We start from the raw sequence: 27,326 nt of genomic DNA on the forward strand, positions 1-27,326 counted from the left end.
CCATCTCCCCTTGGCTGCAGTCACCGCTCCTGCCCCACACTGGGCAAGGGTCACCCCCAGTGAGGCTACAGTGAGGGGCAGCAGCAGCGGAGGAGGCACACATGTGATGGCAGCCCCCCCCAACACCACCACCAAGGAGGCGAGGGGCTTCATGGACCTGAGAAGGGCCCTAGGAGCACGTGCAGTGACAGTGGTGCAGTGTGAGTGTGCTACTGGGGTGGGGGTGGAAGTGGGGGCCCCTCCCCCAGAACTCACTGCTGCTGGCAGAGAGAGAGCTGAAGGAATCCTCCTCTCTGACCCCATCCCTGGGGCAGCCTGACTGCACCCCAAACTCATCCCCTGCCCTGCCCCACCCAAGAGCCTGCACCCCTCGCCAGTGCCCAAGAAGCAGTCGAAAAAGTGGGACTTCCTGGCACCAAGCAAAAAGGGTCAAGGGACATCAGACAAAGGACCTAGTTCAGGCCAGCTGTCCACCCCAGAGCCGCATGGGGGTTTCTCTCAGATGGGATCCACTCGTCTCCCCAGGGATCCACCGCTGACTCCTGGGAGTGGCACGGGATCCAAACTCACTGTTGTGCGAATATGCTTGTGTAGGTTGTTGAAATTTGTAATATTGATATTGTCAGTTCGTATGATGGAGTATCCACCATTCTAATTTTATAAATTTTATTAACAATAATTGGATATTCTAAAGGTAGAATAAAATGTAGTAGATTTGTATATGAAAGCATGAAGAAAGGAAATATACATGACTAAAAAGGGTGTATTCTGAAAGTTTATGATAAGCAATGGTCCGGGGAGAGGGGAGGGAGAAGGGGGGCGCAAGGTGGAAGTTTCACCTAGACGCCTAATATCCTTGCACCAGCCCTGGTCTCAGCGTGTTACTCTGCTGGCTGTCCCTACCCCACAGCAATGAGGCTTTGTCTATAAAAGGCCTTACAGGAAAATCTGATTGACCCATCTTAGCACATTCATTGTACACCCTCATTCTGTGGAGCTGTCTCAGACCAATTTGCTCTGTCGACTGGAGCTGTGGGAAGCTAAATGACTCGCCGGTATTAGGGTTTCATTTTAAAATGTCAATGTCTGTTTGTAACTGCCTGGAGTCAAACCCACCTGAAACCAGGACTGGGGATTCTAGCTGAAGAGACACCTCATCCCTGGTATAACTTAGCTGCATTCAGTCATACCCCAGGGATGAACCTGGCTCAGTATCGTTGAAGTAGTTCCTTGTGGCTCTAGGTTGTGTATCTTCTAGCACTTGACACTAAATCAATCCATTTCCTAATAAACCCTCTCTTTCACTTCCTAGGACAGAGGCAGCGGAGGGAATCCTGAAGCCACAGGAGTCCGAGAAGTTAAACTTTAATCAGAAATGTGTTCAGAGTCCATTACTGCACCAGCTGTGGGCCTCTGCTGTTCTCAGCTGTGCCACAGGTCAGTGTCTCGCTCACAGCCACACATTCCTCTGGGGACTCCTGGCAGGTTGATTCATTCTGCACCTAAGCAAATATCCTGGCTCTGACGTTCCTGCTCCCCAGGTTTGTGTGTGTGGAAACAAGTGGGTGTTGAGAGTCAATCTGTAACTTTAAAGTGTGCTTCAGATGCACTGCATGCACAAGTGCACTTTATGCCAGAGAGATGTTTGTTAGTGGGAATTGCTCCCCCACTGGTCATGATTCTCTCAGCAGCAGTGATCGCTGAAGAGAACAAAGCTGATCCTTGTTTGCTTCAGCAGGGAGATGCCAAAGAGAAATGATCTAAAGTGCAAAAGTGAAGCCAGCTCCTTGGAGTAGCACTGGCCCAGAGCGGAGGCCCCAGGCCTACCTTTAAAAGACCTCATGTTAATAGCAGTGTTGCCAAATCTCACCACTTCATTGCAAAGCTTGTGGATAGCAGATATTTTACTTAAAACCCAGCTCCTGGAGACTATTGATTATGTGACAATCTCAGCTTTCCTTGAAAAATAAATGAGTTTCTAGTCCTAATGGTTGCAGAGAGAAGCTTAAAAATGGGACCAACATGCTCCTTAAAAACTCAGAAACCAGAAGGCAATGCAAAGAGCCTGCATTGGATTATGTTTAGGAATCATGTTGGTTTTTTAAAGCTAATCTCTGAATTTGGAGGCTGAGCTCACAATTTCTGAGCGTCGGGGGTTGGTGAGGCTGTAGCGGAAATGAGTGCATGGCCTCAAGAACGTATCTCCCTGAGCCTGAGCACAGTTTGTGGAGGGATTTCAGTGCATCTCTGCAGTATTTGCAGGCCAGACATTGCAGCCTTCGGGTAGTGGGTGAGAAGCAGACAGGGAAACTAACTAAAAGCCTTGCTGGGTGCGCTGATGTGTAGAAAGGCAACAAACCTCAGAAATGACCATCCTGTACCTTCCTGACATGTTACAGTCTCTCTGGGCCGAGTAGCTTAGGTGCTGTTTGGAACACAGGACAGGGGCTTGCTTTTAAATGTATTGACCAACATGTTCAAATGCAGGTGCCTGGAATTAGAGTCTAGGGTGACAGCCTGGTCCCACTGAAGTGGGTGGGTGATTTGCTGGGGCCAAGATTTCAGCGGTGAAGCCTAAATCTGGATTTAGGAGTCTAACTTCATGTATGCAGGTTTGAAGACGTAGGCCCTGATTTTTAAAAGAAACAAAATATGCTCCTGTGATAGGTTAAGCGGACCCCGCACTAGGCCAGACAGGGTTAAGCCCCAGGTAGTGACAGCGGAAGTCCCGCCTCCCTGGTAAGACTGGGCATGCTCCAAGTGCTCTAGTAGTATAAAGGGAGGGAGACCAGCTCATTCTGGGCTGGAGGCTGCAGGGGAAGGACCTGTCTGGGAAGTGCCTCTGGAGGGCCAGCCACAGCTCTGAGTGTGCTGGGAATTGAAGCTGTCCATGGCCCGCGTGTACCCCAGCAACTGGAGGAAACCCTGGAGCCGAACGGCCCAGCTGAACACAGAGGACCCGATGTCTCATGGGAAATCCCAACACAGACTCTGATAGGAAGTGACCCAGGGAGGGTGATGGAGTGGTACCTCCTGCCTGGGGAAGCTCAGCGTGTTTAGGTAGGACCCCCCCCCCCCCCCCCTGGCAAGCCACTATGCCACTTTTAGGGCCTTGGGTTGGGGCCTAGTGGAGTCGAGTGGGCCCAAGCCCCCCTACTGGGGCTGCCACACCCCAAGGCTAGAGACTCTGGCCACTAGGCCATGCTACCCTACGCCAAAGGGTTGCTTTATGGACTTTGGCTGTCAGGCCCCACTGCCCTATACCAAAGGGTGGCGCTATAGACCCTGGCTGCTAGGCCACAGTACCTGGCAGCAAAGGGTGGCACTATAGACCCTGTCTGCTAGGCCATGCTGCTCTGCACTGAAGGGTGGCTTTACGGACTGTGACCAATAGCTCACGCTGCCCTGACCCTAGAGGCGTGGACTGTCACAGCTCCAAATGCATAAATACTTAATAAACTTCCCAGATTCAAAGCCATCAGCTTCGTGTCTGTCTTCTCCCCAGGGCCACGGCTCTTGAAAGTGAGCACGGCTACCCTAACCTGCCATATGAGGCACTTGGGTACCATAGTGATGGGCATGAGCTAAATACATGGAGATGTCAGCAATACAATGCTGTGCAAAAAAAAGCAAATGCAGTTTTAGGTTGCATTAACAGAGGTATAGCATGCAAGTCATGGGAGGTGATAGTACCACTCTACTTGGTGTTGGGATAGGCCTCAGCTGGAGGACTCTGTCCAGTTTAGATCACCAATGTATGGAAAGGGTGTAGAGAAACTGGAGAAGATCCAGATGTGAGCCCACAAAGATGACCAAAGGGATGGAACACAAGCCATACGAGCAAAGGCTGAAGGAGCTGGGTATGTTTAGTTTGGAGAAGAGGCAATTAAGCGAGGACATGATGGCGGTCTTCGAATACTTGAAAGACTGCCATAAAAAAGCTGGAGAAAGCTACTAGAGTCTCCCCTGAGATAGTGCTTGGGGTGTGCTATAGACCACTGGGATCTGATTTGGATATGGATAAAGAGAATGTTTTTAATGAAGTAAATACTAATGGGAATTGTGTGATCATGGGAGACTTTAACTTCCCAGATATAAACTGGGGGACAAGTGCTAATAATAATAAAAGGGCTCAGATTTTTCTGGATGCAGTAGCTGATGGATTCCTTCACCAAGCAGTTGAAGAACTAACGAGAGGGGATGCCATTTTAGATTTGGTTTTGGTGAGTAATGAAGACTTCATAGAAGAAATGGTTGTAGGGGACAACCTTGGTTCAAGCGATCATGAGCTAATTCAGTTTAAACTAAATGGAAGGATAAACAAAAATAGATCTGTGAGTAGGGTTTTTTATTTCAAAAGGGCTAATTTTAAAGAATTAAGGAAATTAGTTAGGGAAGTGGATTGGACTGAAGAACTTGGGTGTAACTGGAGTAAGTAATATAGGATGAATATTTAATAGTGAAAAGTGCAAGTCATGCATTTAGGGTTAATAACAAGAACTATTGTTATAAGCTGTGGAGGCATCAGTTGGAGTAACGAGAGGAGAAGGACCTCGAGTATTGATTGATTAAGGATGACTGAGCTACAGTCAGACATGTATCTGACGAAGTGGGATTCACCCACGAAAGTCATGCTCCAAAACGTCTGTTAGTCTATAAGTGCCACAGGATTCTTTGCGGCTTTTACAGAGCCAGACTAACACGGCTACCTCTGATACTTGAGCTATCAATGTAATGTGGCCGTGAAAAAGCTAATGTGGTCTTGGGATGCATCAGGCAAGGTATTTCCAGTAGAGATAAGGAGGTGGTAGTACATTATACAAGGCACTGGTGAGACTCATCTGGAATACTGTGTGCAGTTCTGGTCTCCATGTTTAAGAAGGATGAATTCAAACTGGAACAGGTACACAGACAGGCTACTGGGATGATCCGAAATGGAAAACCTGTCATTTGAAGGAGACCAAAGAGCTCGGCTTGCCTAGTCTAATCAAAAGAAGGCTGAGGGGAGATATGATTGCTCTTCTATAAATTTATCAGAGAATCAATACCAGGAGGGAGAGAATTATTTAAGCTTAGTACAATGTGGACACAAGAACAAATGGAATAAACTGACCTCAGTAGTTTAGACTTGAATTAGACGAGGTTTCTAATCATCAGAGGAGTGAAGTTCTGGAACAGCCTTCAGGGGGTAGCGGGGGCAAAAGACATATCTTATCAAGCTTAGTCTGAAGCCAGTTTATGGAGGGGGATGGTATAATGGATAGCCTAATTTTGGCAAAATATGGTCTTTGATAACTCGGTGTAAATATGCCCAGTGGCTTGTGAGGTGTTAGATGGGATGGGATTGAGACTTACAGAGAATTCTTTCCTGGGTGCTGGGTGGTGAGTCTTGCCACATGCTCAGGTTTAGCTCAGAGGTCGCAACCTTTCAGAAGTGCTGCGCGAAGTCTTCATTTATTCACTCCAATTTAAGTTTGCGTGCAGTAATGCTTTTAACATTTTAGAAGGTCTCTTTCTATAAGTCTTATAATATATAACTAAATTATTGTTGGTATGTAAAGTAAATAAGAATTTTTAAAATGTTTAAGAAGCTTCATTTAAAATTAAATAAATGCAGAGCGCCCCGGACGATGACAGACAGGCAGGTTGTGGCAGGGCATGAGTGGGGACGCGAGTTTTATTTTTCTTATATTTTATTATGCCTGGGGTTTATGACTTTAGCATGCTGTCTTTTTTATACTATGTGATTTCGTTCTCTTTATTTTTAGCTTTTTTTCTGGTGGTTAGTGCTATATCATTTGGATCTTTTATTAGTTTTTATTGTCGCTATTCTCGAATTTCGCTTTTTTCATTGATTTTCTTTTTTATGATCTTGCCATGAAAATGAGTCGCATGCCACGTTCGGCGCACGTGTCAAGGTTGCCTACACCGTTTAGTGATTCACCACCATATTTGGGGGTGGGAAGGAATTTTCCTTCAGGCAGATTGGCAGAAAGCCACTTGGGGGGGTTCACCTTTTTCTGCAGCATGGGCACGGGTCACTTGCTGAAGAGTCTCTGCAACTTGAGTCTTTTTAAACCATGATTTGAGGACTTCAATGTCTCATGTAAACCTGGAGTATAGTAATATAGGATGAAATTATTTATAGGAAAAGTGCAAGTCATGCATTTAGGGTTAATAAACAAAACTATTGTTCATAACTGTGGAGGCATCAGTTGGAGTACGGAGGGGAGAGGACCTCGAGTATTGATTGATTACAGGATGACTGAGCTACAGCAGACATGTATCTGACAAGTGGGGATTTACCACGAAAGTCATGCTCCAAAAGTCTGTTAGTCATATAGTGCCAACAGGATTCTTTGCGGCTTTTTACAGACCAGACTAACACGGCTACCTCTGATACTTGAGCTTATCAATGTAATGTGGCCGTGACAAAGCTAATGTGGTCTGGGATGCATCAGCAAGTATTTCCGAGTAAGATAAGAGGTGGTTAGTACATTATACAAGGCAACTGGTGAGACTCATCTGGAATACTTGCTGTGCATGTTTCTGGCTCCATGTTTAAGAAGGATGAATTCAAACTGGCAACAGGTACATCAGACAGGCTACTGGGATGATCCGAAATGGAAAACCTGTCATTTGCAAGGAACCAATAGAGCTCGGCTTGCTAGTCTAAATCAAAAGAAGGTGAGGGAGATATGATTGCTCTATCGTATAAATTTATCAGACGAATACAATACCAGCAGGGAGAGAATTATTAAGCTTAGTACAATGTGGACACAAGAACAAATGGATATAAACTGACCTCAGTAAATTTTGACTTGAATTAGACGAGGTTTCTAATATCAGAGAGTGAAGTTCTGGAACAGCCCTTCCAGCAGGTGGTACCCGCCGGGGGCGGGCAAAAGACATATCTTATCAAGCTTAGTCTTGAAGCATTTAATGGAGGGGGATGGTATAATGGAGAGCCTAATTTTGGCAAAATATGCGTCTCTTGATATACTCGGTGGATAATGATCTCCAGTGGCTTGTGAGGTGTTGACATAGGGATGGGATCTGAGATACAGAGAATTCTTTCTGGGGCTGAGGTGGTGAGTCCTGCCACATGCTCGGGTTTAGCTCAAGGTCTGCAACCTTCCGAAGTGCTGCGCGAAGTCTTCATTTTTCACTCATACATTGCCCTAACTAACATTTTAGTTCTTCATAGTCTTAAAATAATTGGGTAGTACAGTATAGTTTTTAATGTTTTAAGGTCATTTAAATAGAAATGCGCCACGTGCAAAGCTTGCAGTATGGCGCATTATTTTTATATTTAAATTATACTGTTAATGATTAGCATGCTGTTTTTATGTAACTATGTAATTCGCCTTATTTTTAGTTTTCTGGTGTTAAGTGATTCATTTGATTTAATTAAATATGCGAGCTCTCCGACATTGCTTTCAGATCTTTATCGCATCGTGTGCCATGAAAATGAGCTCGCATGCCACCTTCGGCGCACAGTGTCAAGGTTTGCCTACACCGTGGTTAGCTATCACCACCATATTTGGGGGTTGGGAAGGAATTTTCAACTTACAGGCAGAATATGGCAGAAAGCACTGGGGGGGTTTTCACACATTTTTCTGCAGCATGGGCACGGTCACTTCTGAAGAGTCTCTGCAACTTGAGTCTTTTTAAACCATGATTTGAGGACTTCAAGTCTCGAAGACACAGGTTTGTTACAGGAGTGGGTGGGTGAGATTCTGTGGCCTGCATTGTGCAGGAGGTCAGACTAGATGATCATAATGGTCCCTTCTGACCTTAATGTCTATGATTCTATGACAGAGGACAGGACAAGAGACAATGGGTTCAAACTACAGCACAGCAGATTTAGACTAAATCTCAGGAAAAACGTCCTAGCTGTAAGAACAGTAGGACAATGCCACAGACGCCTCGGGGGGTTGTGGAAGCTCCTTCACTGGAGGTTTTCAAAAGGGGGCCGGATAACCCCCTGCCTTGACTTGAATGGCTTAGTCACAACAAATTCTGCATCTGGGCAGGGGGTTAGACCAGATCAGTGGTTCTCAACCAGGGGTCCAGGGCCACGAGCAGGTTTCAGGGGGTCTGCCAAGCTGGGCCCGTGTTACACTCGCTGAGTTCTAGGGTAGAAAGCTAAAGTCCCACCACATAGGGCTGAAGCCCAGGGCCCTGAGTCCTGCCACCCGGGGCTGAAGCTGAAGCCTCAGCAACTTAGCTTTGCCAGGCCCCCTGTGGTGTGGGGCCCAGGGCAGCTGCCCTGCTTGCTGCCCCTTAATGCTGGCCTGGCTCTTATATGCAGAAAAACAGGTGGTGTGACACAGCTGGCACATGGAGTTTTTATAGCATATTGGGGGGTGGAGGGGCTCAGAAAGAAAAAGGTTGAGAACCCCTGGACGAGCTGACCCTTGCGGTCCCTTCTAGCCCTGTGGTTCTATGATTCTATGTAGCATAGATAGACTAAAGAGGCCTCACAAAGCATAGCTCATAGATTCAGAGATTTTAAGGTTATGGGGACCATTAAATCATCTGGTTTGATCTCCTGAAGAACACGGGCCACAGGATTCATCATGACGAAGGCTGCTCAGCATGTGGAAGTTTACCAGCACAATCATAAACCAGTATAATTACAGCAGTAGTTATACTGGTATAACCCCCGGTATAATTCTGGAATAAGATCGTCCACACAGGGAGTTATGTTATACCAGTATAAATAAATCCCCCTCTGCAGACAAGCCCTAAAGCAGAGGCCCCAGCGTGTGAGGTTGTGCTTGGATCCAGGTGTGCCTGCTGGGAGGGACAGTCTCTGGGGGCTGCCCCTCTATAATAAAGGTGAGGGAGCCTGCATTCTGCTCTACTTTGTGTAAATGCAGTGCCAAAGTACGAAAGAGGATGTTATAAAGCGGAGGGTGATAAATTGTTCTCCTTATCCATTGAGGACAGGACAAGAAGCAATGGGCTTAAATTGCAGCACAGGAGGTTTAGGTTGGACATTAAGAAAAGCTTCCTGTCAGAGTGGTTAAGCACTGGGACAAATGGTCTAGGGAGGCTGTAAAATATCTGTCATTGGAGGTGTTTAAGAACATGTTAGACAAATACCTGTCAGGAATGGACTAGTTATTATGCAGTCCTGCCTTAGTGCAGGGGACTGGACTAGATGACTTCTTGAGGTCCCTTGCAGTCCTATGATTCTAGTTCATCTGCTGCTAATTCACCCACCATTCCTAAGGGGGCTTGGAGACTACTCCTAGATTCATCAATTCCAAGGCTAGAAGAGACCATCCAGTCTGACTTCCTCCATCACACAGGCCGTAGACCTTCCCCACAATAATCCCGAGAGCAGATTGCTTAGAAGATAATCCAGTCTTGATTTAAAAATGGTCAATGATGGAGAACCCATCACAACCTTGGTAAATTGTTCCAAGGTGTAATTACCCACTAGTAAAAATATACAGCTTAATTTTCCAATTTGTCTACCTTCAACTTCCAGCCATTTCTCCTGTTAGACCTTTGTCTGCTAGACTGAAGAGCTGTTCCTCACATAGGACTAATCCCCCCCCCCCCGTCACCCCTTAATAGACTGAGCTCCTTGAGCCTATCACTTTAAGGCAGGTTTTCTAACCCTTTCTGTTCCTGCCCCCTCTGAAACCATGGGAGCAGGCTCAGGTCATTAGACTGCCATGCTCCGAATACCAGATGCTGGCGTGTTTCTGGGTCTTAAAAAAGTGATCCTGCCAGGTGCAGGACATCAGTGCAACTGAGGGTGCTCAGGACCTGGCAGGATTAGACCCAAGATGAGGTGAGCATGTTATTCCCCTCCAGCCCAGCTCCAGCCCCAGCCCCAGCCCCAGCCCCAGCTCAGCCCAGCTGTCTGTCTGGGAGAAGGTGACTCACCTGCTCTCAGCCTTGTCTTTATGATGATGTGTTGAGACACAAAGCGAGTGCAGTGGGGGAAGGGCAAGGAGAGGCCCCAGCAGATAGAGCCTCCTGCCTGGCAAGGAGCAGGACCAGGTGACTGAGCAGCGGAGGCTGCAGCCCCAGCGCTGTACTACAGGATTTGAAAAGCACAACGGCAGGGACTTGGGCAGCCGCACAAACATCATCACCCCGGCACCCTCCAGATCTGCTGAGCCAGGTATCCCAGCCCAGCCCAGTCCTGCATGTCTGTGTGGGAGGAGGAGACTCACTGTATCCCAGTGCAGATCTGCTAAGCCAGGTATCCCAGTGCAGCCCAGCCTAGCCCTGCATGTCTGTGTGGGAGGAGGTGTCGCTTGTATCCCAGTCAGGCCCAGCCTAGCCCGCAGTCTGTGTGGGAGGAGGAGACTCCTGTACCCAGTCGCAAGCGCCAGCCTAGCCCTGCATGTCGCCTGTCGCATGACGACACTCGCCATGTGTCCAGTGCAGGACGATGTCACACGATGACAGGCTCAACGACGGAGGGAGCTTATCTCCTTCGCCTAGACTCCAGAGAGCCAGGCCATGCAATGTCTGTGTGGGCAGGGCTAAGAGACTGACAAAAACTACTTACATCAAGAGAAGTAAATAGACCCCAAATAGAAGCACTCAGCCCACCTAAAACGCCATGATGCATCATAGAGAGAGGATCACGCTGCTCGAGTATCCCGTGCACGCCGCAGTCTTACGCACTGCATCGATGCTACATGTGCGAGCGAGGAGCACGCTGGTCGTCGTGTCACCGCAGCTAGTGCGGACTGACGGCAGCACTCGCTACGCTCTCAGCTGAATTCGTCGCTGTAGGAGGACTGGAGAACGACGCAACGGCACGTTCCATACCCTCAGCTGAACAGCAAGCTACCAGAGGACTCAGGGCTGCTTAATGGCGAGGGCGAGGACCACACGAAGTGCGACTTAGCAGGCGCAGTTTAGCCGCGTACGGCAGGCCGCCACAATGGCATGCGCACGCGATAATCCGCCAAGGCAGGACAGGATCATCGGTAAGGGTTCGGAGCCTCCCAAAAGTGAAAGGCCGGGGCCCCTGCCCTGAGCCCCTCCCCTTCCCTCATGGCTGCCCCCCATTGCCCCAGAGACTCACCCCCAGCCAAGCCAAAAGTAGAGCCTGTCCCCCCACATCCCAACTGTGTGGGGTGGGGCTGATAACAGCCCCTGCCCAATGTCCCTGCCCCGAGTCTCCCGCCCAGCATGGGGTGGGGGGAGACCAGGCTCATCACAGCTGCCTGCACGGCTCTCCCTGACCCGCTTGGGCAGTCCTAGGGTTGCCAGGTGTTTTTTACCAGAAACGCGGTCAAAAAGGATCCTGGTGGCTCTTGTCAGCACTGCTGACTGGGCTGTTAAAAGTGTGATGGCAGGGCTGGCAGGCCCCTCCTACCAGCTCCGCGTAGCTCCCTGGAAGTGGTCGACTATCCTCAGCTCCTAGGTGGGCGGACGGCCATGGGTTTGCATGCTGTCCACACCCCAAGCACAGCTCTGCAGCTCCCATTGCCGCCGGAACCAGGCAATGGAACTGTGGGCGGCTGCGGGCAAAGGCAATGAGTGCACATCACAGAGCTGCCTGGCCGCGCTCTGCTAGAAGTGGGAGGAACATGTTGCCACTTCCGGGAGCCCCCCGGGTTAAATGCTGCCTGGCCCACACCCCAACGCTTGCCCCAGCCTTGATCCCTCTCCTGCACCAAATCCCTCATGAAGCCCACATCCCCTCTGACACCTCACCTCTTGCCCCAGGCCTGAGGCCCCCTCCTGCACCCAAACCCTCTTCTGTCCCACCCCAGAGCCTGCACCCGCAGCGGAGGCCTCACCCTCTCCTGCACCCAATTCTGAGGCAGCCTGGTTGAAAATGAACGAGTGAGTGAGGGTGGGGGAAGTCAGCGACGGGATGGGGATAGAGTGAGTGGGGCAGGGACGCGAAGGTGTGGGCAGGGCAGGGGGCAGGCAAGGGTGCTTGGTTTTTGGCATATTAGAAATTTGGCACCCTAGCGGGGCTCAGAGCTGCAGCCCAGCCTAGGAGCCACACAGGCAGCTGTGAAAGCGCAGAGATGAATCCACTGCCGCGTGTGGGGACACCCAGAGCAGCCCTGACCTGTGTCTCTGCCCCATGCTAGCCTAGGGCAAGTGGAGGCTCTGTGTGGCTCCCACAACTGTCAGGGCTCCATCTGGCCTGGCTGGGGAGTGGGGCTCAGCGCAGAGGAGGGAAGGGGCAGCGTCTGCTTCGGCCAGCCATCCACTTTCAAGAAGTGTGTGTGTGTGTGTGAGGGGCGGGGCTATGGCCTGAGTTCCCTGTAAGCTGCATGGCTAACAGCAGCCTATAGCACTGTGCAGAGCCCAGGGAACCTGCCCGGACAGGACCTGCGGGAGGGGGCGGTGCCTATTGGCGGCCCGCCTGGGAGCTCTGCAGGGAGAGAGGCTGGGGGGGAGTCTCTGTCCCCACTGTAGTCCCAGGGCAGCCGCACCCAACCCCTCATCTACCCCACCCCAGAGCCCACACCTCAACCCTCTGCCCCAGCCTGAGCCCCTCATTCCTGGCCCACCCCAGAGCCTACACACCCAGTGGAGCCTCACCCCGCTGCGCCAAGAACTCTCTGCCAAGCCCTGAGCCCCCTCCCACACGCGAACCCCGTGGCCCTACCCCACCACATGCATTTTTGTATGCGAATATGAAGATGTGTTGACACATCACCTCCATATTGGAGCACATAAAATCCATTCTAACACATGTGGGAAAATTAGAGGAAACTGGCTCTGGCCCCATCCCCTCCCCCCCCCCCCGATTCCGGCACCACTGTTCATCAGCCGTGGTGAGAGGTAGAGAGAGCCCAGCCAGAAGGGACCCAGGATCCTCTGTCTCAGTCGAGGATTGCAGCAATGGGGGAGTCTACACCAACGGGATGGCTGGGCTATGAATGGGCTCCTGCACACTGGGAGTGGGGCCAAGCTCCCTCCTGTGCCCCTTGCCTCCTCATGCATCAGAGCTGAGTACTTGTCTGGTTTGCTAATCTTCCCGCCACTGGGCCCAAATCAACCATTCATCCCCCAGTGCATTCTGGACTGCCCTGAGCCAGGGCAGGGAACTGTTTGGGAGAGATGAGATGTCTCCTGCATGTACATCTGGATCTGCACCAAGTCGAACCCAGCGCTTCCAGAGCTGGGTGGGGAAAGTGCATCCTCAGGGCCACATGCAGCCCCTGCCTTCATCTTGGGGAGCCCAGTGGCCAGGAGCCTAGTCACAAGTGGGCCTGGGGGGAACCTCAAGTGTTGGACATGTTCTGCGCCAAATTACACTTCTGGTTTGGAAGGGGAAGAAGCCTGCAGAGAGGCTGCCCGGCACCAGCCCCAGCCGAGTCAGGAAGCCCACTTGAACAGCTGGATCTTCTGCATCAGGTTGGAGGAGGGTCAGATGGAAGCCAGGCGGTAGCTGTGGATGGGTGGTGGCCTGTGAATGCACCTGCCTCCTCCCTGCCAGCCCTGTGGCCGTGCTGCCCTGGTCCCCACTGGGTACTACCCTGGGACCAAGGCAGAGGTCTCATGCCTTGCCCTGTCCCTGCTCCATCCGCAATGTGCTGGGAGCCTGAGGCTTCCTGCTCACCAGCCACCCTCAGCACAGAGCCATTCCAACCTCTGGGCCAGCTTCTCCCTGCCCTGCTGTGTCCTGGCAGCAGGGTGGGTGAGCACTGCAGAGGAGAGATGGCTCAGGATGGATGGGATGGAGGGAGCCAATCGGGACCTACTGCAGGCTACAGCTGGGAGAACCCCAGGAGCCAGTGCCCAGTGGGACTAGCTGGGGTACATCTAACTTGTGCAGGCAGAGTCCAGTCTGAGCTCAGCCCCTTCCCCAGCATGCAGGGAGCCCCCTCCCCCGGGAGCTGGCCTGCCGGCCCTGGAAGGTGGTACTGCTGGGCGCCAGAGGAAGCTGCGTGGCCACTACAGGGCTACTGCCTAGGAAGGCCTATAAAAAAGGGAATGTGGACATGAGCCCAGCTCCCTCCCTGGCCCAGTGCTGCTGGGGGAGACAGGCTGATCCTGGCTGAGGTCCCACTGCTCAGCCTATACTGATTGTTTGTTTGGCTTCCCTCACAGGTTTGGAAGAAGTTCATGTAGATGAGAAAACCATCAGCCCCCTGCTGACCCTGTCCGAAGACAAGAAAACCTTGGCGTTCAGCCCCAAGAAGACAAAGCCCTATCCAGACTGCCCAGAGCGCTTCGATCACTGGCCCAACGCCTTGGGCACTAAGGCCTTCCACAAAGGGACCCACGCCTGGAGGATCCGCGTGGACAAAAGCTGCGCATACAAATTGGGCATTTCTTATGGCTCCTTGCAGCGCAAAGGGCCTGGCAACGCAGCCCGGCTGGGCTACAACCCCTTCTCCTGGGTGTTCTCGCGCTATGACAAGGAGTTCCGCTTCTCGCACAACAGCTGTCATCAGGCGGTGGAGCTAGTCAAGTGCCCTGCGCAGGTAGGCGTGCTGGTTGACTTGGATGGGGGGGAAGTGCTGTTCTACGATCCTACTTCCTGTGTCATCCTCCACTCGCACCGTGAAACCTTTACTGCACCCATCTACCCCGTGTTTGCCGTGGCTGACCAGAGCATCTCCCTCGTTCAGTAAACGAGGCCTGGCACAGGGGCAGCAGCTCACCCACCAGCTCTGTGCGGAAAAGGGGGAGCTTTCTGCAGACACACACAATTTGGCACGCCACCTACAGGATCTTCAGTCACTGCAAGCACTCCAGGATGGGGCTGGCAGCCCGAATGCACTGACACCTATGTCCAGGGTCCCAGGGGGGCCACACTGAGACTGCTCAGTCAGGGCAAACTGCAATGAATGGGGCAGACTATCCCCCAAGCTTGGAGGTTATTTCTAATAATTAGATCATCAATCCAGCAACAAAACAGCTTCTATAATATCTTCCTGGTTACTCAGAAGCCACAAACACATCCAGCCCTGGGCTCTTGCCCAGACAGCCCAGTCAAAGATAATGAGGATTACGGGCATGGGGGTAACTTAGGGGGCAGCTGCAGAATTCACGGAGGTCCCAGAAAGTCATGGAAGCCGTGACTTCTGTGACCTCCATGAAAGACTTGCAGCCTTAGTTATAATACAGTGTCCAATATCAGGGTGAGCCAGACTGGAGCTGGAGACCTCAGGCCTGTGATCAAACTTCCCCTGATGAAGCTTAAGCGGATCTGAGATAAAAGGATCAGGGTTCAAGAATGCTTGTTATAGATCCTTAGTATCAGAGGGGTAGCCGTGTTAGTCTGGATCTGTAAAAGCAGCAGAGAATCCTGTGGCACCTTATAGACTAACAGACGTTTTGGAGCGTGAGCTTTCGGTGGGATACACTTCGTCGGCATGCATGTTATAGATCCGGCAGTCCCTTGACAAGCAGGTATACTTGAGTGAACAATAAATGGCTTTGAAGTAAGAACCTCTTATTTTCCTAAGACCCACTGTGACTTAACTCATTGATTAACATAAGGCAAATGCCCATCTTCCCGCATTTACAGGCAGTTTTACTATTATAACCACAAACAGCAAATAAAAGACAATGATATTACTGCAGTTACGGTTCATTCTCAATGGGAATTAACAGAAGACGTGACAGGAACCAGGAAAACCTTTTGGTACATTGTCAACCTTCTAACAATTATATGTGTGCGCGCACCCCTGCTTAGTGATGCTCTAAAGTTTAGTTACCTCCTAGTGCTTAAACACTTCTGGCTCGGGTCACTATACCTGAAATGGCTCAGCTTTAGGCCCAGTGCCTGCTCTTGAGGCTTGTTTCGTCAACAAAGCAGTAGCCCCCTAGGATTTTTCTAGGCATCTTAGTTGGCGCCTTACAGAATGGCTCACTAGCCATTTCTTGTTGCGTAGTCGACCGCTGGCTTGTAGCCAGAAGCCGGAAGCTTCAGAATGAAACTGCCCATAATGCATTCTGGGCCAAACTTGCCAAACACTGCACTTAGGGGGAAAAATCCATTCCTTCCTCCACCCTGCAAGATAATCATCTTGTGCTTTAAACCATTGAGAAACTGATGACCCCGACTTAGCCCTGCCAAAACGCAACCGTTTATTTGGTCACAGAAATTGTGCAAGTTCTTTAAAACTCTCCAGGATTTTTGCCATCGTGGTTCCTGCTGCTCTGAACTGCACTCAAATTTTGCTTTGGCCTAATCCTTTGACAGACGCTCCATTGACGTGCTTGTCAGTTGGTGGCTCTGTGTGTATCCTCTTCAGCGTTGCCTGCACCATGATCTGGCAGGTAGCTGATACAGCAGCCTTGAGAGGTAAAGTTGCCCAGACCCACCGACAACTTGGTTCGTGGCTGTCGTAAAGCCTCTTTCCCAAATTCTGGACCTTAGCGTCAAAATTGTGGTGCCTAGCATGAACCTCCAAGCTTGAATTTACCAGCTGGATCGTTATTCTCGCTGCCACCAGACAGGAATTGACAGCGCTGCCTTGCTTCTGGTCCCAAACTTTCCCTGGAGGGAACCCAAGACCCAGAAGCTCTGATCTTACCGGCAAGGGAAATAACCCATTCCCTTCCCCCTCTCTCTCCCACCCACTTGCCCTCTGGGGCTAACCTGAGAGTACTTTGATGCAAGCCTCTTGTACATCACAATACCAAGAGCATGTTCTCCTCATATTCCACCAAGAAGAGACAACCCAAATACAAGAAAACAGAAGAGATTCATCGTCTCCCCGCCCCCCCACCAATTCCCTGGTGCTGCAGAGTTTCACAGCTCCGTAGATCTAACACAAAGAGAATTTTCCCTCCCTTCGTTCCTTAGGCCTACCCAGATGAGAAAAAAACTCAAAACAAGTCTTAAAAAGACCAATTTATATTAAAAGAAAGAAAAAGACATAAGAATGTAATCTCGATCAAGGAAAATACAGGGCTACTTGCTTATAAGAAAAATAGAATATACAGTTGATTTTAAAAGAATCCAATTTGAAACATTCCAGCAGGCTACCACACAATATGTAAATACAACCAAAACACATAAAGCCTATATTGTTTTCTACCTGTATTACATTTGAAACAGAAGATTAGAAGATTAGGAAGAACCTTCTCATAGCTGACAGAGACAGACAAAAAAGGACATCCAGCCCCAAATCCCTCCCTGACTTTCGAAAAATCAGTTTCCTGATTGGTCCTCTGGTCAGGTGTTTGGTTCCCTTTGTTAACCCTTTACAGGTAAAAGAAACATTAACCCTTAGCTATCTATTTATGACAGTGGCAAAGGCACTCGGCCAGGTTTATTGTTAATGAAGCATGGTCCTAGTGGCTGGTAGACTCTTTGAGGACACACACACACATGCCTATTGTAATGGACTCAGCTCAGTGAGTGGTGGGACCCTCTACTCCCCCGAGGCCAGCTAAAACAGTGCTCCTGCACCCTCTCTTTTATACACTGACACAAACACGTTACATATTGCCCCCCTGATGTGGTTAGCCACCACCGTTTACCTTGTACGTGCTGGTTCAAACAAAACATTTTCTTCTGTCAGCTTAAGCCTGCCCTTCAGGCCTTGTTTCACTTGGGGTCAGTGTGTTCCTGTTTCATCTCCCAGCATTGTGTTTACATCTGGAATGTGTGTACAGCAATGCCCTATGCCTAGCACTTCTTGGGCGTGCCTGTGTGTTTTGCCAAGGTCGTGTATCAGACAGGGAACCTGCGAACAGGCATCTGCAGTGTAACAGGGCCTGCCTTTTGCTCATAGCCTGACGCTTGCTAACTTTGCTTTATAGCAGCAGGGCTTGACTTTTGCTCACTTTAGTTCAGTTCTTAGGCTTTGTATCAGGCTCCATGCATTGGGCTCTCTCTTTCTACTACATACAGCAGTTAGCCCTACCGAAAGCCGAAGCCTCATATACAGTGCGACTGCTGCAGCCAATGTGGCCTTGGGGCTCCAGGAACAGCTGTCTACTTGAAAAGCTAGTTATGCCAGACAGAAAAGAGGTGCCCTACACTGAAGCCTCAATTTCTGCCACTAGCCTGGAAGGAGGAACTCAACACTGGCATATGCAATCTGCTCAGCCTTGATGGGGACGTGCAGTGATTACAGCCCTAGCCGGAAATGTGGGCAAGTCATGTGATTCTGACTGTGCGACACACTGGGATGAGTCCAGTAATAGCTGTGCCTCAGTTTCCCCTCTGTACGTGGGGTTGCCCTGCCAGACCTCACAGGGGAGTGGCAAGGCTAAATTCATGGCTGCACAAGAGGTGCGCAGAGTCTACCAAGCTGAGCACCATAGAAAAGCCTATTGATAATTCTATGTACAATCTGGTTCATTTGTTGGGGTGGGTTCAGGTTAGAAACAGGGACCCTGGCCTGCGCTGGTTTCTCCCCTTTTTAAACATAAGTATCTTGATTTTTAACCCCCTGAATGTTGCAAGCTCCGGGCTTGTCTAGACAACCACTTAGTTTGCAGCAAGCTGGGCTGTGCGTTTAGTTTGCCACACACTGAAGTGCGCTTTGATCTGCACCTGTGTCAAAGTGGGTCAGCAACAGGGTCACCATGGCCAGTTAGTGCGTAGCAGGGTAGTGCGAGGTAAACTGCTGCACACTAGCTGTCTGCATTGCCACACAGCTGCAAGTCCAGGCACTGGGAGCAGTGCAGCAATCACTGTGCAAGCATTGGCAAAAGCATCCGCTGAGGTTTGGGCAGCGAAAGGGACATTGGCTAGTTTCTCTTGCCAGCCAAGCTCCCATCAGCCTCTGGGAAGCAGCAAGTGCCCTAGTGCTGGGCTGCTCTGGTTTCCAATGCTCCTCTCTATGCTGCCAACTAGTGGGTTCTGCTAAAATCCTAACTTGGAACAGAGCTGTCAGCATCCCCAGGCCCAGTCTTTGCAGAATAGCAAGGGGGGGAATCCCATGGGATCCTCTGCCAGCATCAGGGCACAGGCACTAACTACCCCTAGTGATGTGCCAGCTTCTACAAGAACAGACCCTGGCAGAGGTCCCATGCAGAGAGAGCCTGCAGGGGTGGGCAATGGCTGCCTGATAGGCTAGAACAAGAGTAACCCAAGAAGGGGCTGGTGCTGTCTGGGAAAAGGCTATTGTCAGGGCAAGGAGATCCACTGAAGTCAGCACACCACCCATGTTCCTCGCTGGCAGAACCACGCAGGGCGCTAGGCCAGGCCAGTTGTACCAGTGCGGGGGAACAACCCTGGCCCAGAGATGGGATTTCTGCTTCTGGCTTTGTCTGTTCATTCAAGTGGGCAAGAAATGCCATCTTTCCTTGCACTAGGAGGGGTTAATGCTTAGGCTCAGAGCTGCAATGGACAGGACACTGGGGGACACTCTGGAGATGCAAGTTCTGGTCTCTACTGTGACGTGCTGGGTGACCTTAGCCCTCATCCCTCGGTTCCCCCCTGTAGAATGATGATAATGGCACTAATCCCCCCCATTAGGGGCTTTGAGAGCTATGGATGAAAGAGGAAGAGAAATGCTGAGTATCTGTAGCAGTTTATTGTACTGGATGACAAATGTGCTGTTGTGGATGGTGCTAGCAAGTACTTCTCACTGAGTTCAGAGGGGTTTGCTTTTGCCCTCTGTATAGCAGGACGTGCAGATACTCTTTAGAACCTGATTCACCTGGTGGAGAACCAATCCACCCCCACCCCCCCCGCAGCACAACTGATCCCTCTTTCTAGGGATGAGGTGTAAGGAATCTGTTTTGTTCCTGGTGATCTCTGAGGAGATGCGAGGGATTCCCCGTTAACCCTTCTCGATAACAGAAAGCAAGTGGGTAAGTGAAGGCAGGATGTGCTGCTTTGGTACCTCTAGCTCCCAATTGTTTGCAGGCTCAGCCCTCCTGAGCAGGAAGCTGTGCATGCCCACACCTCTGGCTGCCCTATAATCCCTCACATAATTGTCCCCCACGTGAGCCGCCTGGTGTGGGGCTACCCCAGAAATGTGCAGCGCCTTCTGAAAGATCCGCTGGTCTGGTTTGGCAAAGCCAGCCTCCTCTGAGGTCAAGACAAATTCAAAATGGTGCCTGAGGTTGCAGTGAGACAGAATCTTCTCGAGCCTCTTGTCGAAGTTGGAGATTACGGCCATATGGATGCCCAGCTCATGGCACTGCCTCAGAGTCTCCCTGGCGCCTGGTAACAACTCCCAGTTCTGTGCACTGCAGAACTCCTGATAGAGACTTTCTGCAATGGCGGCGAGGAGCCTGTCTTCATGGACACCAGCGAGTATGAAGGTCTGTTTGACAACATCCGTCCACCACTGCTTAGAGCTTAGCCCCTGGTTCAGGCCATAGTTGGGGAAGTGCTTGCTTTGGGCTTTGTATGCCTGATGGAAAGATTTATTGAGTGCCTCAGGCTGTACATGAACTTCGTGAACTCGGGCTGCAGCAGAGTAATTCTCTCCTACTGGGTGCCGGAGCCGGAGCAGTGTGTCCTTCACGTCCCACGTCAAGAGCCGGAGCCGAAGCATTGCTTCACTGAGGCTGAGGAGCGAGGAGAACCTAGAACACCAAATAAAAGGATAAGGATCAGACAAGCCGTAGACCCAACCCTCCAATGCCAATAGAACAATTCACGTGGGGCAGCGAGTGATTCAAGCGATTCATACTGGCACTGGAGCTTTTCAGCCTGGGGTAGCCTCACAGCACCCGTGGCTCATGGACTCAGATTCCTCCCAGGCCTGCAGTGAATGAAAATGGTTTCTATCTGATGGCTGTTCTGTAGCTTCTTTGAAGTGAATTGCTGGGTCTCAGGCGGTTCCTGCCAGATGTGTATTCATGTCACAAACCTACCATTAGCACTGACTGGCCCTCTGCTCAGAGGCTCAGCCGTAGGTGCATGGGGACTGAACTCCCCTCTCAGCCACAGAAGTGGTCCTCGCAGGTTTCAGTAGAGGCACGATGGCAGAGCAGAGCAGAGCAGAGCAGCTTGCCCTCATAGTCGCTGTGCTGTGGATACAGCGAGGCCCTCACTGCCACTGCAGGGAAGTCAGTACCGGCACCAGTACTTCAGTCACTCAAACCCTGTATGAACCCAGAGTCACCCCTCATGTCTAAAATGATTTAATTCATGACATTATCATATTAGATACAGTTTTTCAGTGAAGACCCTGTAGATCCTAGAATGCAGGACTTTGCACCTCTTTGTTTGCAGGAGAAACTCAAACTGCCGATCTTGTACCATTTGTATTTGACTTTAATTTGTATTTCTTAACATGAAATGACAAAGCTGACCAGTATCCACAGACACTAGGTAGGGAAATTAATGCAGGAGAAATAACCGGGTAACAAGAGAACCTATTTAAGACTACCAGACTCCCATAACGAATTAGAACTCTCCTGCTCTTAAATAGGTTACAATTCAGTTTTACACCTGGGGGAATTCTGCGCTAAAAAAATTAAAAATTCTTCACAAAAAAAAAATTCTGCATACAATATTTTAAAATTCTGCATATAATCTGCAATATAATCCTGCCAGTTTCAATTATTTTGGTAATTTATTGAACCATAATACAATAGATGGAGAATGGGAGAGGCCAGCATTGGAGAAAATCCCCAGCCCCCCTCTGTCTAATAGTAATATAGCTAGTTAATAGTCAACAAATATATGCAGCCCTATGCTCAGTGTTACGTCATAGGCAACTGAAGAGCAAGTGAGGGCTGGGGAGTCAAAGTCACAATTTATATTGGCTACTGAGTATTTACTGAGCCTCTCCAGAAAGGTCAGTAGCAAACAGTTCATGGAGCACATGGTGATAAGAAAATTTTTCAGTCCAAAAATTTAGACCAGTTCTAATCCCTGAAGCACCATAAACATTTGTAAGCCATACTGTCCTTTAAAGCACTCTGACAATGTAAAGGAGCCTTACAACTTTTGCACCTGTTTTATATTCTTGGGAAAATTCACTGAGCAGGCAGGCTGCTACATTCTGCTCTGCCTGAGGGGACAGAGCCTGCCCCATGCCTACCTTCGCAGAAACACCTTGAAGCCCTGGCCTTCCACGTTGGGTGGGCTGCAATAGTCTCTCTCTCACACGCACATCCAGCCCCTCCACGGCGGCTCCAGTCACCCAAACCAAGGTGCCGGTGCTGCTGGGGAGGGGCGGGTGACCAGTCTTGCAGCTTTCCTTTGCTTCCCCATCAGAAGTCATTTTTCCGTGGGGAAACAAAGAAATATGTGGGGGACGTGAATTGTGCATGTGCACAGTAGCACAGAATTCCCCCAGAAGCAAAGTTTGTAATTTTGCAGTATAACAGAATGATAGCATAAAACAATCAGTTTCTCTATAACGACATGAACTTTTGTGCAATTAGCCTGTTTGTGAGGTGGCAGGATTATTCAGCACCAAAATAATACTCTGGAAGAAACAGCCAGACCAGTTTAGCAGGAAACCGAAATCAGAGTTAGTGGATAGGAATTCTCTCAACATCAGACAAAATGCACACCCACACAGCAGCTGTCCTGGAGAGTCTTGCAGTTTCTGCACTGAAGCCTGACTACAATTTAAGGGCAGAGTAACACACAGTTGGGATAAGGATCCATTTCCTTCTGCTGTATTAAATGATCAGTCTCAGGCCTGCACTGGGGGGGGAGGGGGGGTGTCGGGGTCGACCTAAGATACGATGACTTCAGCTACGCAAATAGCGTAGCTAAAATTGGCGTATCTTAAGTCAACTTACCTGGCTGTGAGGACGGCGGCAAGTCAACCGCTGCCGCTCCCCCGTCGACTCCGCTTCTGCTTCTTGCGAGCTGGAGTTCCAGAGTCGACAGGGAGCGTGATCGGGGATCGATTTTATCATGTCTACCCTAGATGCAATAAATCAATCCCTGACAGATCAATCACTACCTGCCAATCCGGAGGGTAGTGAAGACCTGCCCTCAGAGGAGGAGGCTGCACTGACAACTCTGATGAAGTCCTCTTGGCATGAGGCAGGTATATGCAAAGACAGCAGAAGTGGGAGTTCAGTTCTGGTCTCTCTGCTGAGGCTAGTGCCTAAGGACTGTGTCCAGAGGGGCTGGAACAATTTGTACAGTGGGTGAACTGAGAGTCATTGAACCAAACTGGAAACCCTGTGTGTGATGGAAACCACTTCAAGCCAGGGGGTGCTGCAGCAGTCCCCACACCTCTAGTTCCAGCACCTATGGCAATGTCATAAAAACAGCCATACAGGGTCAGACCAAGGTCCATCTAGCCCACTATCCTGTCTTCCGACAGTGGCCAATTCCAGGTGCTTCAGAGGGAATGAACAGAACAGGGAATCATCAAGTGATCCATCCCCTGTTGCTCATTCCCAGCTTCTGGCAAACAGAGGCTGGGGACACCATCCCTGCCCATCCTGGCTAATAGCCATTGATGGACCTATCCTCCATGAATTTATCTTGCTCTTTTTTTTTAACCTTGTTATAGTCGTAGCCTTCACAACATCCCCTGGCAAGGAGTTCCACAGGTTGTCCATTGTATGAAGAAATACTGCCTTTTGTTTGTTTTAAACCTGCTGCCTATTAATATCATTTGGTGATTCCTAGTTCTTGTGTTACGAGAAGGAGTAAATAACACTTCCTTATTTACTTTCTGCACCCCAGTCATGATTTTATAGACCTCTATCATACCCCCCCAATCGCCTCTTTTCCAAGCTGAAAAGTCTGTCTTATTAATCTCTCCTCATATGGAAGCTGTTCCATGCCCTTAATATTTTTTGTTGCCCTTTTCTGAACCCTTTCCAATTCCAATATATCTTTTTTGAGATGGGGTGACCACATCTGCACGCAGCATTCAAGATGTGGGTGTATCATGGATTTATATAGAGGCAATATGATATTTTCTGTCTTATTATTTGTTCCTTTCTTAACGATCTCCAACATTCTGTTTGCTTTTTTGCCTTCTGCTGCACATTCAGTGGCTGTTTTCAGAGAACTAACCACAATGACTCCACACTCTCTTTCTTGAGTGGTAACAGCTAATTTAGACCCCATCATTTTATATGTAGAGTTGGGATTATGTTTTCCAATGTGCATCACTTTGCATTTATCAACACTGACTTTCATCTGCCATTTTGTTGACCAGTCACCCAGTTCTGTGAGATCCTTGGGTTCTTTATGAATACTTAAGCCCCTTTGTTTTCAGTTTAAACTGATTTTTACCAGAAAATTCCTGGGTTCTATAAAAATATTATTCTTTTTTTTTCTGATTTTCACTCTACTTTTGTAACATTAAAATATATAAAAATACCTTGTTTTATTAGGAAAATACAATATATTGCATGAGATATATGTATTATGATCATACATTAGTCTGTATATGCAAAGCTGCCTGTTGAAGGAAGGTTATGTATTAGTCTAGAGATACACACAATAACCCAACAGGCAGGCATGCAAACTCTGAAGTGCATGTGCATCTGAACATACTGATGAATCTCACACCAACCATATACAGATTTCAAAGTTGTTAGCAGATAATGATTTAAAGATTCGACACACTAAAATAGGAAGAAACAAAAATCTGCATCAAAATAAGTTTCAGAACCCAAGGCAGTATTTGAAAGGTAAAAAACCAGGAGAAAAGGATGAAGTTGAGTGTATGCGCTGCAAATGGTGTGGCCCAATTATTAAATGTAACTATTTATGGGCTAATAGTTCTAAGTCTACAGCACTAACTGTTCATTCAAATGAAAAGTTTTATTTGGGGATTAGGGATGCATTGTCTTCTTAAACTCAGAGGTGGCCTGTTTTGGTTTCTGTTTTAGTTCTGCAGCAAACCACACTGATGAAGGGAATTCAAAGCATTAAATACCCGCCCCCCCATTTCCGTCCACAAAAACAAACCCTGATATTTATGCAGAACAATTATATTTTTGCACGGTTTTTGCTGTTGTGGTTATAAACACCGATAATTTCCCAGGGAAATAACAATACAATCTGCAGGGGCAGGACCCCACGAATATGGAGCTAGAAGGCGCGAGCCAGCTGGGGGGGAGGCTTTGGGGGAGCTGCCCGAGTCTCCCAGCCCGTCACAGAGGGCAGCAAAGAGCCATCGGGGGGCAAAGGGTTTGGCTCGCCCCGCTCCTGAGTGGGTTTAGATCTGACCAGGCGCCAATGCCCGTTACCAGTGTAGCCCCCGGCCCGTTTCCACTGACCGGCGCGTTGGGGTTTAAAGCAAAGGGACGAGAATCCCCCCTTTGTAAAACTCCGCTGGGTTCCCGGGCCCAGGCAGCGCGCCGGGGGGCGGCGGGAAAGGCCGCGCCGGGGGCTCCGGACTGCCGTGAACTCGGTCCCGGTCCCGGTCCCGGACCTGGCGGCGCGGCGCCCTGCGGGGAGCGGGCTGGGCCCGGGCAGGCTGCCCGGATCGCTCCGGAAGAGTCTCCGGCCAAAGCCGGGCCGGCGGGCGGCCTTGGCCCGTCGCTTGACTACCGCGGGTGCCGAGCTGCTGCTCCCCCGGAAGACGGCACCAGCTTCCTGCCAGGTGCCGCCCCCCGGCTCCATCTGGCCCATGAAATACAGCGCTCCCGCCCGCCGTACAGCCCTCTGCCCCCCACCGGGGTACAGCCCCCGACCCCCCCGCATGCCGGTACCTCCCTCCCCCCTGCGAGTAACAGCCCCCACCCCCCCATGCCGTTTACCTCCCTCCTCCCTGCGAGTACCGCCCCCGACCCCCCATCGGCACGGACCCCTCCCCACCCTGCGGAGGTAACAGCCCCCCCCCCCCACGGCCATGCGGTACTCCCTCCCCACTCGCCTGCGAGTACAGCCCCCCGACCGCCCCCCATGCGACCGTTACTGGTTTTCACTCCCCCCCCTGCGGAGTACCCCCGACCCCCATGCCGTTACCTCCTCCCCCCGCGGAGTACGCCCCCGACCCCGCCCGGCATGCCGTACTCCCTCCCTCCCCGCCCTGCGGAGTACACCTCCCGCCCACCCGGCCATGCGGTACCATCCCTCCCCCACTGCGGAGCAGCCCCCCGACCCCCCCGCATGCGGTACTCCTCCTCCCCATTGCGTGAGTAAGCCCCGACCCCACCGGCCATGGGGTACAGCCCCCCTGACCCCCCACCGGCCATGGGGTACAGCCCCCCACACCTGCTGTAGGGCACAGCCCACCCCCAGATCCCCCAACCATCTATGGGCTACAGCCCCCCCATCTCCCACCAGCTGTGGGGTACAACCCCATGCATTGATACTCACCCAGCCGATGGGTCTAACTCTGTATTAAGGCAAAACACTCAGCAAGCAGTGGGTGATCTGTGGAGGGAGACGCTCATCCGGACCATCTCATCACTCAACTCCAGCACCAGGCAATGCAGCTTTAACCCCCCTTTGTTACACAAAGGTACCTGGCATTTGTTATCTGCTCTGGCAGCCATGGATTAGTCTCCCGTCGCCAGGTTAGCTCTCCTCCGGCCACCACAGCTGTAGCAGTTCAAACCAGTCTCTTCCAGCTCTTTAGTGACTTTTATTTTTCTCACAGCCATGGTTATTCCACAGTGTTGTATATACCACCGCCCCCCGTTCTTCTGTTAAACGTGCGCGGAACAGACCCCTAAAATTCACAGCAGGATTCTATGAGGCCTAAATATGACTTCATCCCATAGACCATGGGGTAGAGCTCTGGCCCCCTCACAAGCTGTGGGGCATTGGGCAGATTGGCCTGCAGCAGTGAAAGCAGCAGACGACCATAATCCCTTAGAAAGCGTAATCCTGAGTGACCAATCGGTAGGGCTCCCTCCCCCATAGCAACTGAGCGTCTCACCCACACCAGTGATTTCACCCTTACAAAACTGGGGTGCTCAGCTCTGAAACAGGAATGGCAAATTCCTTCCCAGGACTTAAGGTGACCAGGTGTCCCATTTTTAAAGGGACAGTCCCATTTTGGGGGACTTTTTTCCGTATATAGGCACCTATTACCTGCCACGCCATCCCGTTTTTTCACAGTTGCTATCTGGTCACCCTACCAGGGCTCTACTTTTTATCCTTGAACAAGTTCCCTTCCCCTCCAGAGGGCACCGCTGCTCTGCCCTCCCACTGATCTTGCCCCTTTCCCTTCCTCCTGTCATTAGGGTGGCCTTGTCTTCTAGTTGCTCATCTGTGCAAACCATCAAAGGGAAGGGAGGCTTGTAAGGTAAAGGACACTCAATCTGCCAGCAACATCCTATGTTTCTTTGTAGTCTGTAACTCAGCTGAGGAGGGGCCTGTCCTTGTCTTGGAAAGGATACAATCTGTCAAGCTAACAGGGTGAGGGGCTGACAGACCTGCTTCCTGAGTCAGAGGAACAGGGAATGCGATTGGTGTGACTGTACCTCCAGGGAAGATCACAGATCTGCGCATACTAGCACAGTTTCTTCCACAGAGGAGTCAGACTCTTCCCCAACCCCGA

General features: G+C 50.3%; 2 protein-coding genes across 2 annotated transcripts in view; one reads left to right on the forward strand and one right to left on the reverse strand.

Moving 5' to 3' along the window:
• BSPRY (B-box and SPRY domain containing) overlaps positions 1-15,539 on the forward strand; it is a 28,010-nt gene extending 12,471 nt beyond the window's left edge. The window contains exons 5-6 of the mRNA XM_032773470.2: positions 1,313-1,437; positions 14,062-15,539. Of these exons, the coding sequence (XP_032629361.1) occupies positions 1,313-1,437; positions 14,062-14,588 (652 nt within the window). The 3' untranslated portion in view covers positions 14,589-15,539. The remainder of the gene's footprint in view (positions 1-1,312; positions 1,438-14,061) is intronic.
• Positions 15,540-19,435: 3,896 nt separating this feature from the next.
• On the reverse strand, positions 19,436-22,536 carry HDHD3 (haloacid dehalogenase like hydrolase domain containing 3). Its single transcript, XM_032773473.2, has one exon. The coding sequence runs from the start codon at positions 20,427-20,429 to the stop codon at positions 19,707-19,709; it is 723 nt and encodes a 240-aa protein (XP_032629364.1). The 5' UTR covers positions 20,430-22,536; the 3' UTR covers positions 19,436-19,706.
• Positions 22,537-27,326: the final 4,790 nt, after the last annotated feature.

The sequence above is a fragment of the Chelonoidis abingdonii genome, chromosome 24 (assembly GCF_003597395.2).
Source record: "Chelonoidis abingdonii isolate Lonesome George chromosome 24, CheloAbing_2.0, whole genome shotgun sequence".
Classification (NCBI taxonomy): Eukaryota; Metazoa; Chordata; order Testudines; family Testudinidae; genus Chelonoidis; species Chelonoidis abingdonii.

Coding starts and splice junctions, on each gene's coding strand:
- HDHD3 (XM_032773473.2), bottom strand. CDS start 20,429: ATGCTTCGGCTCCGGCTCTTGACGTGGGACGTGAAGGACACACTGCTC.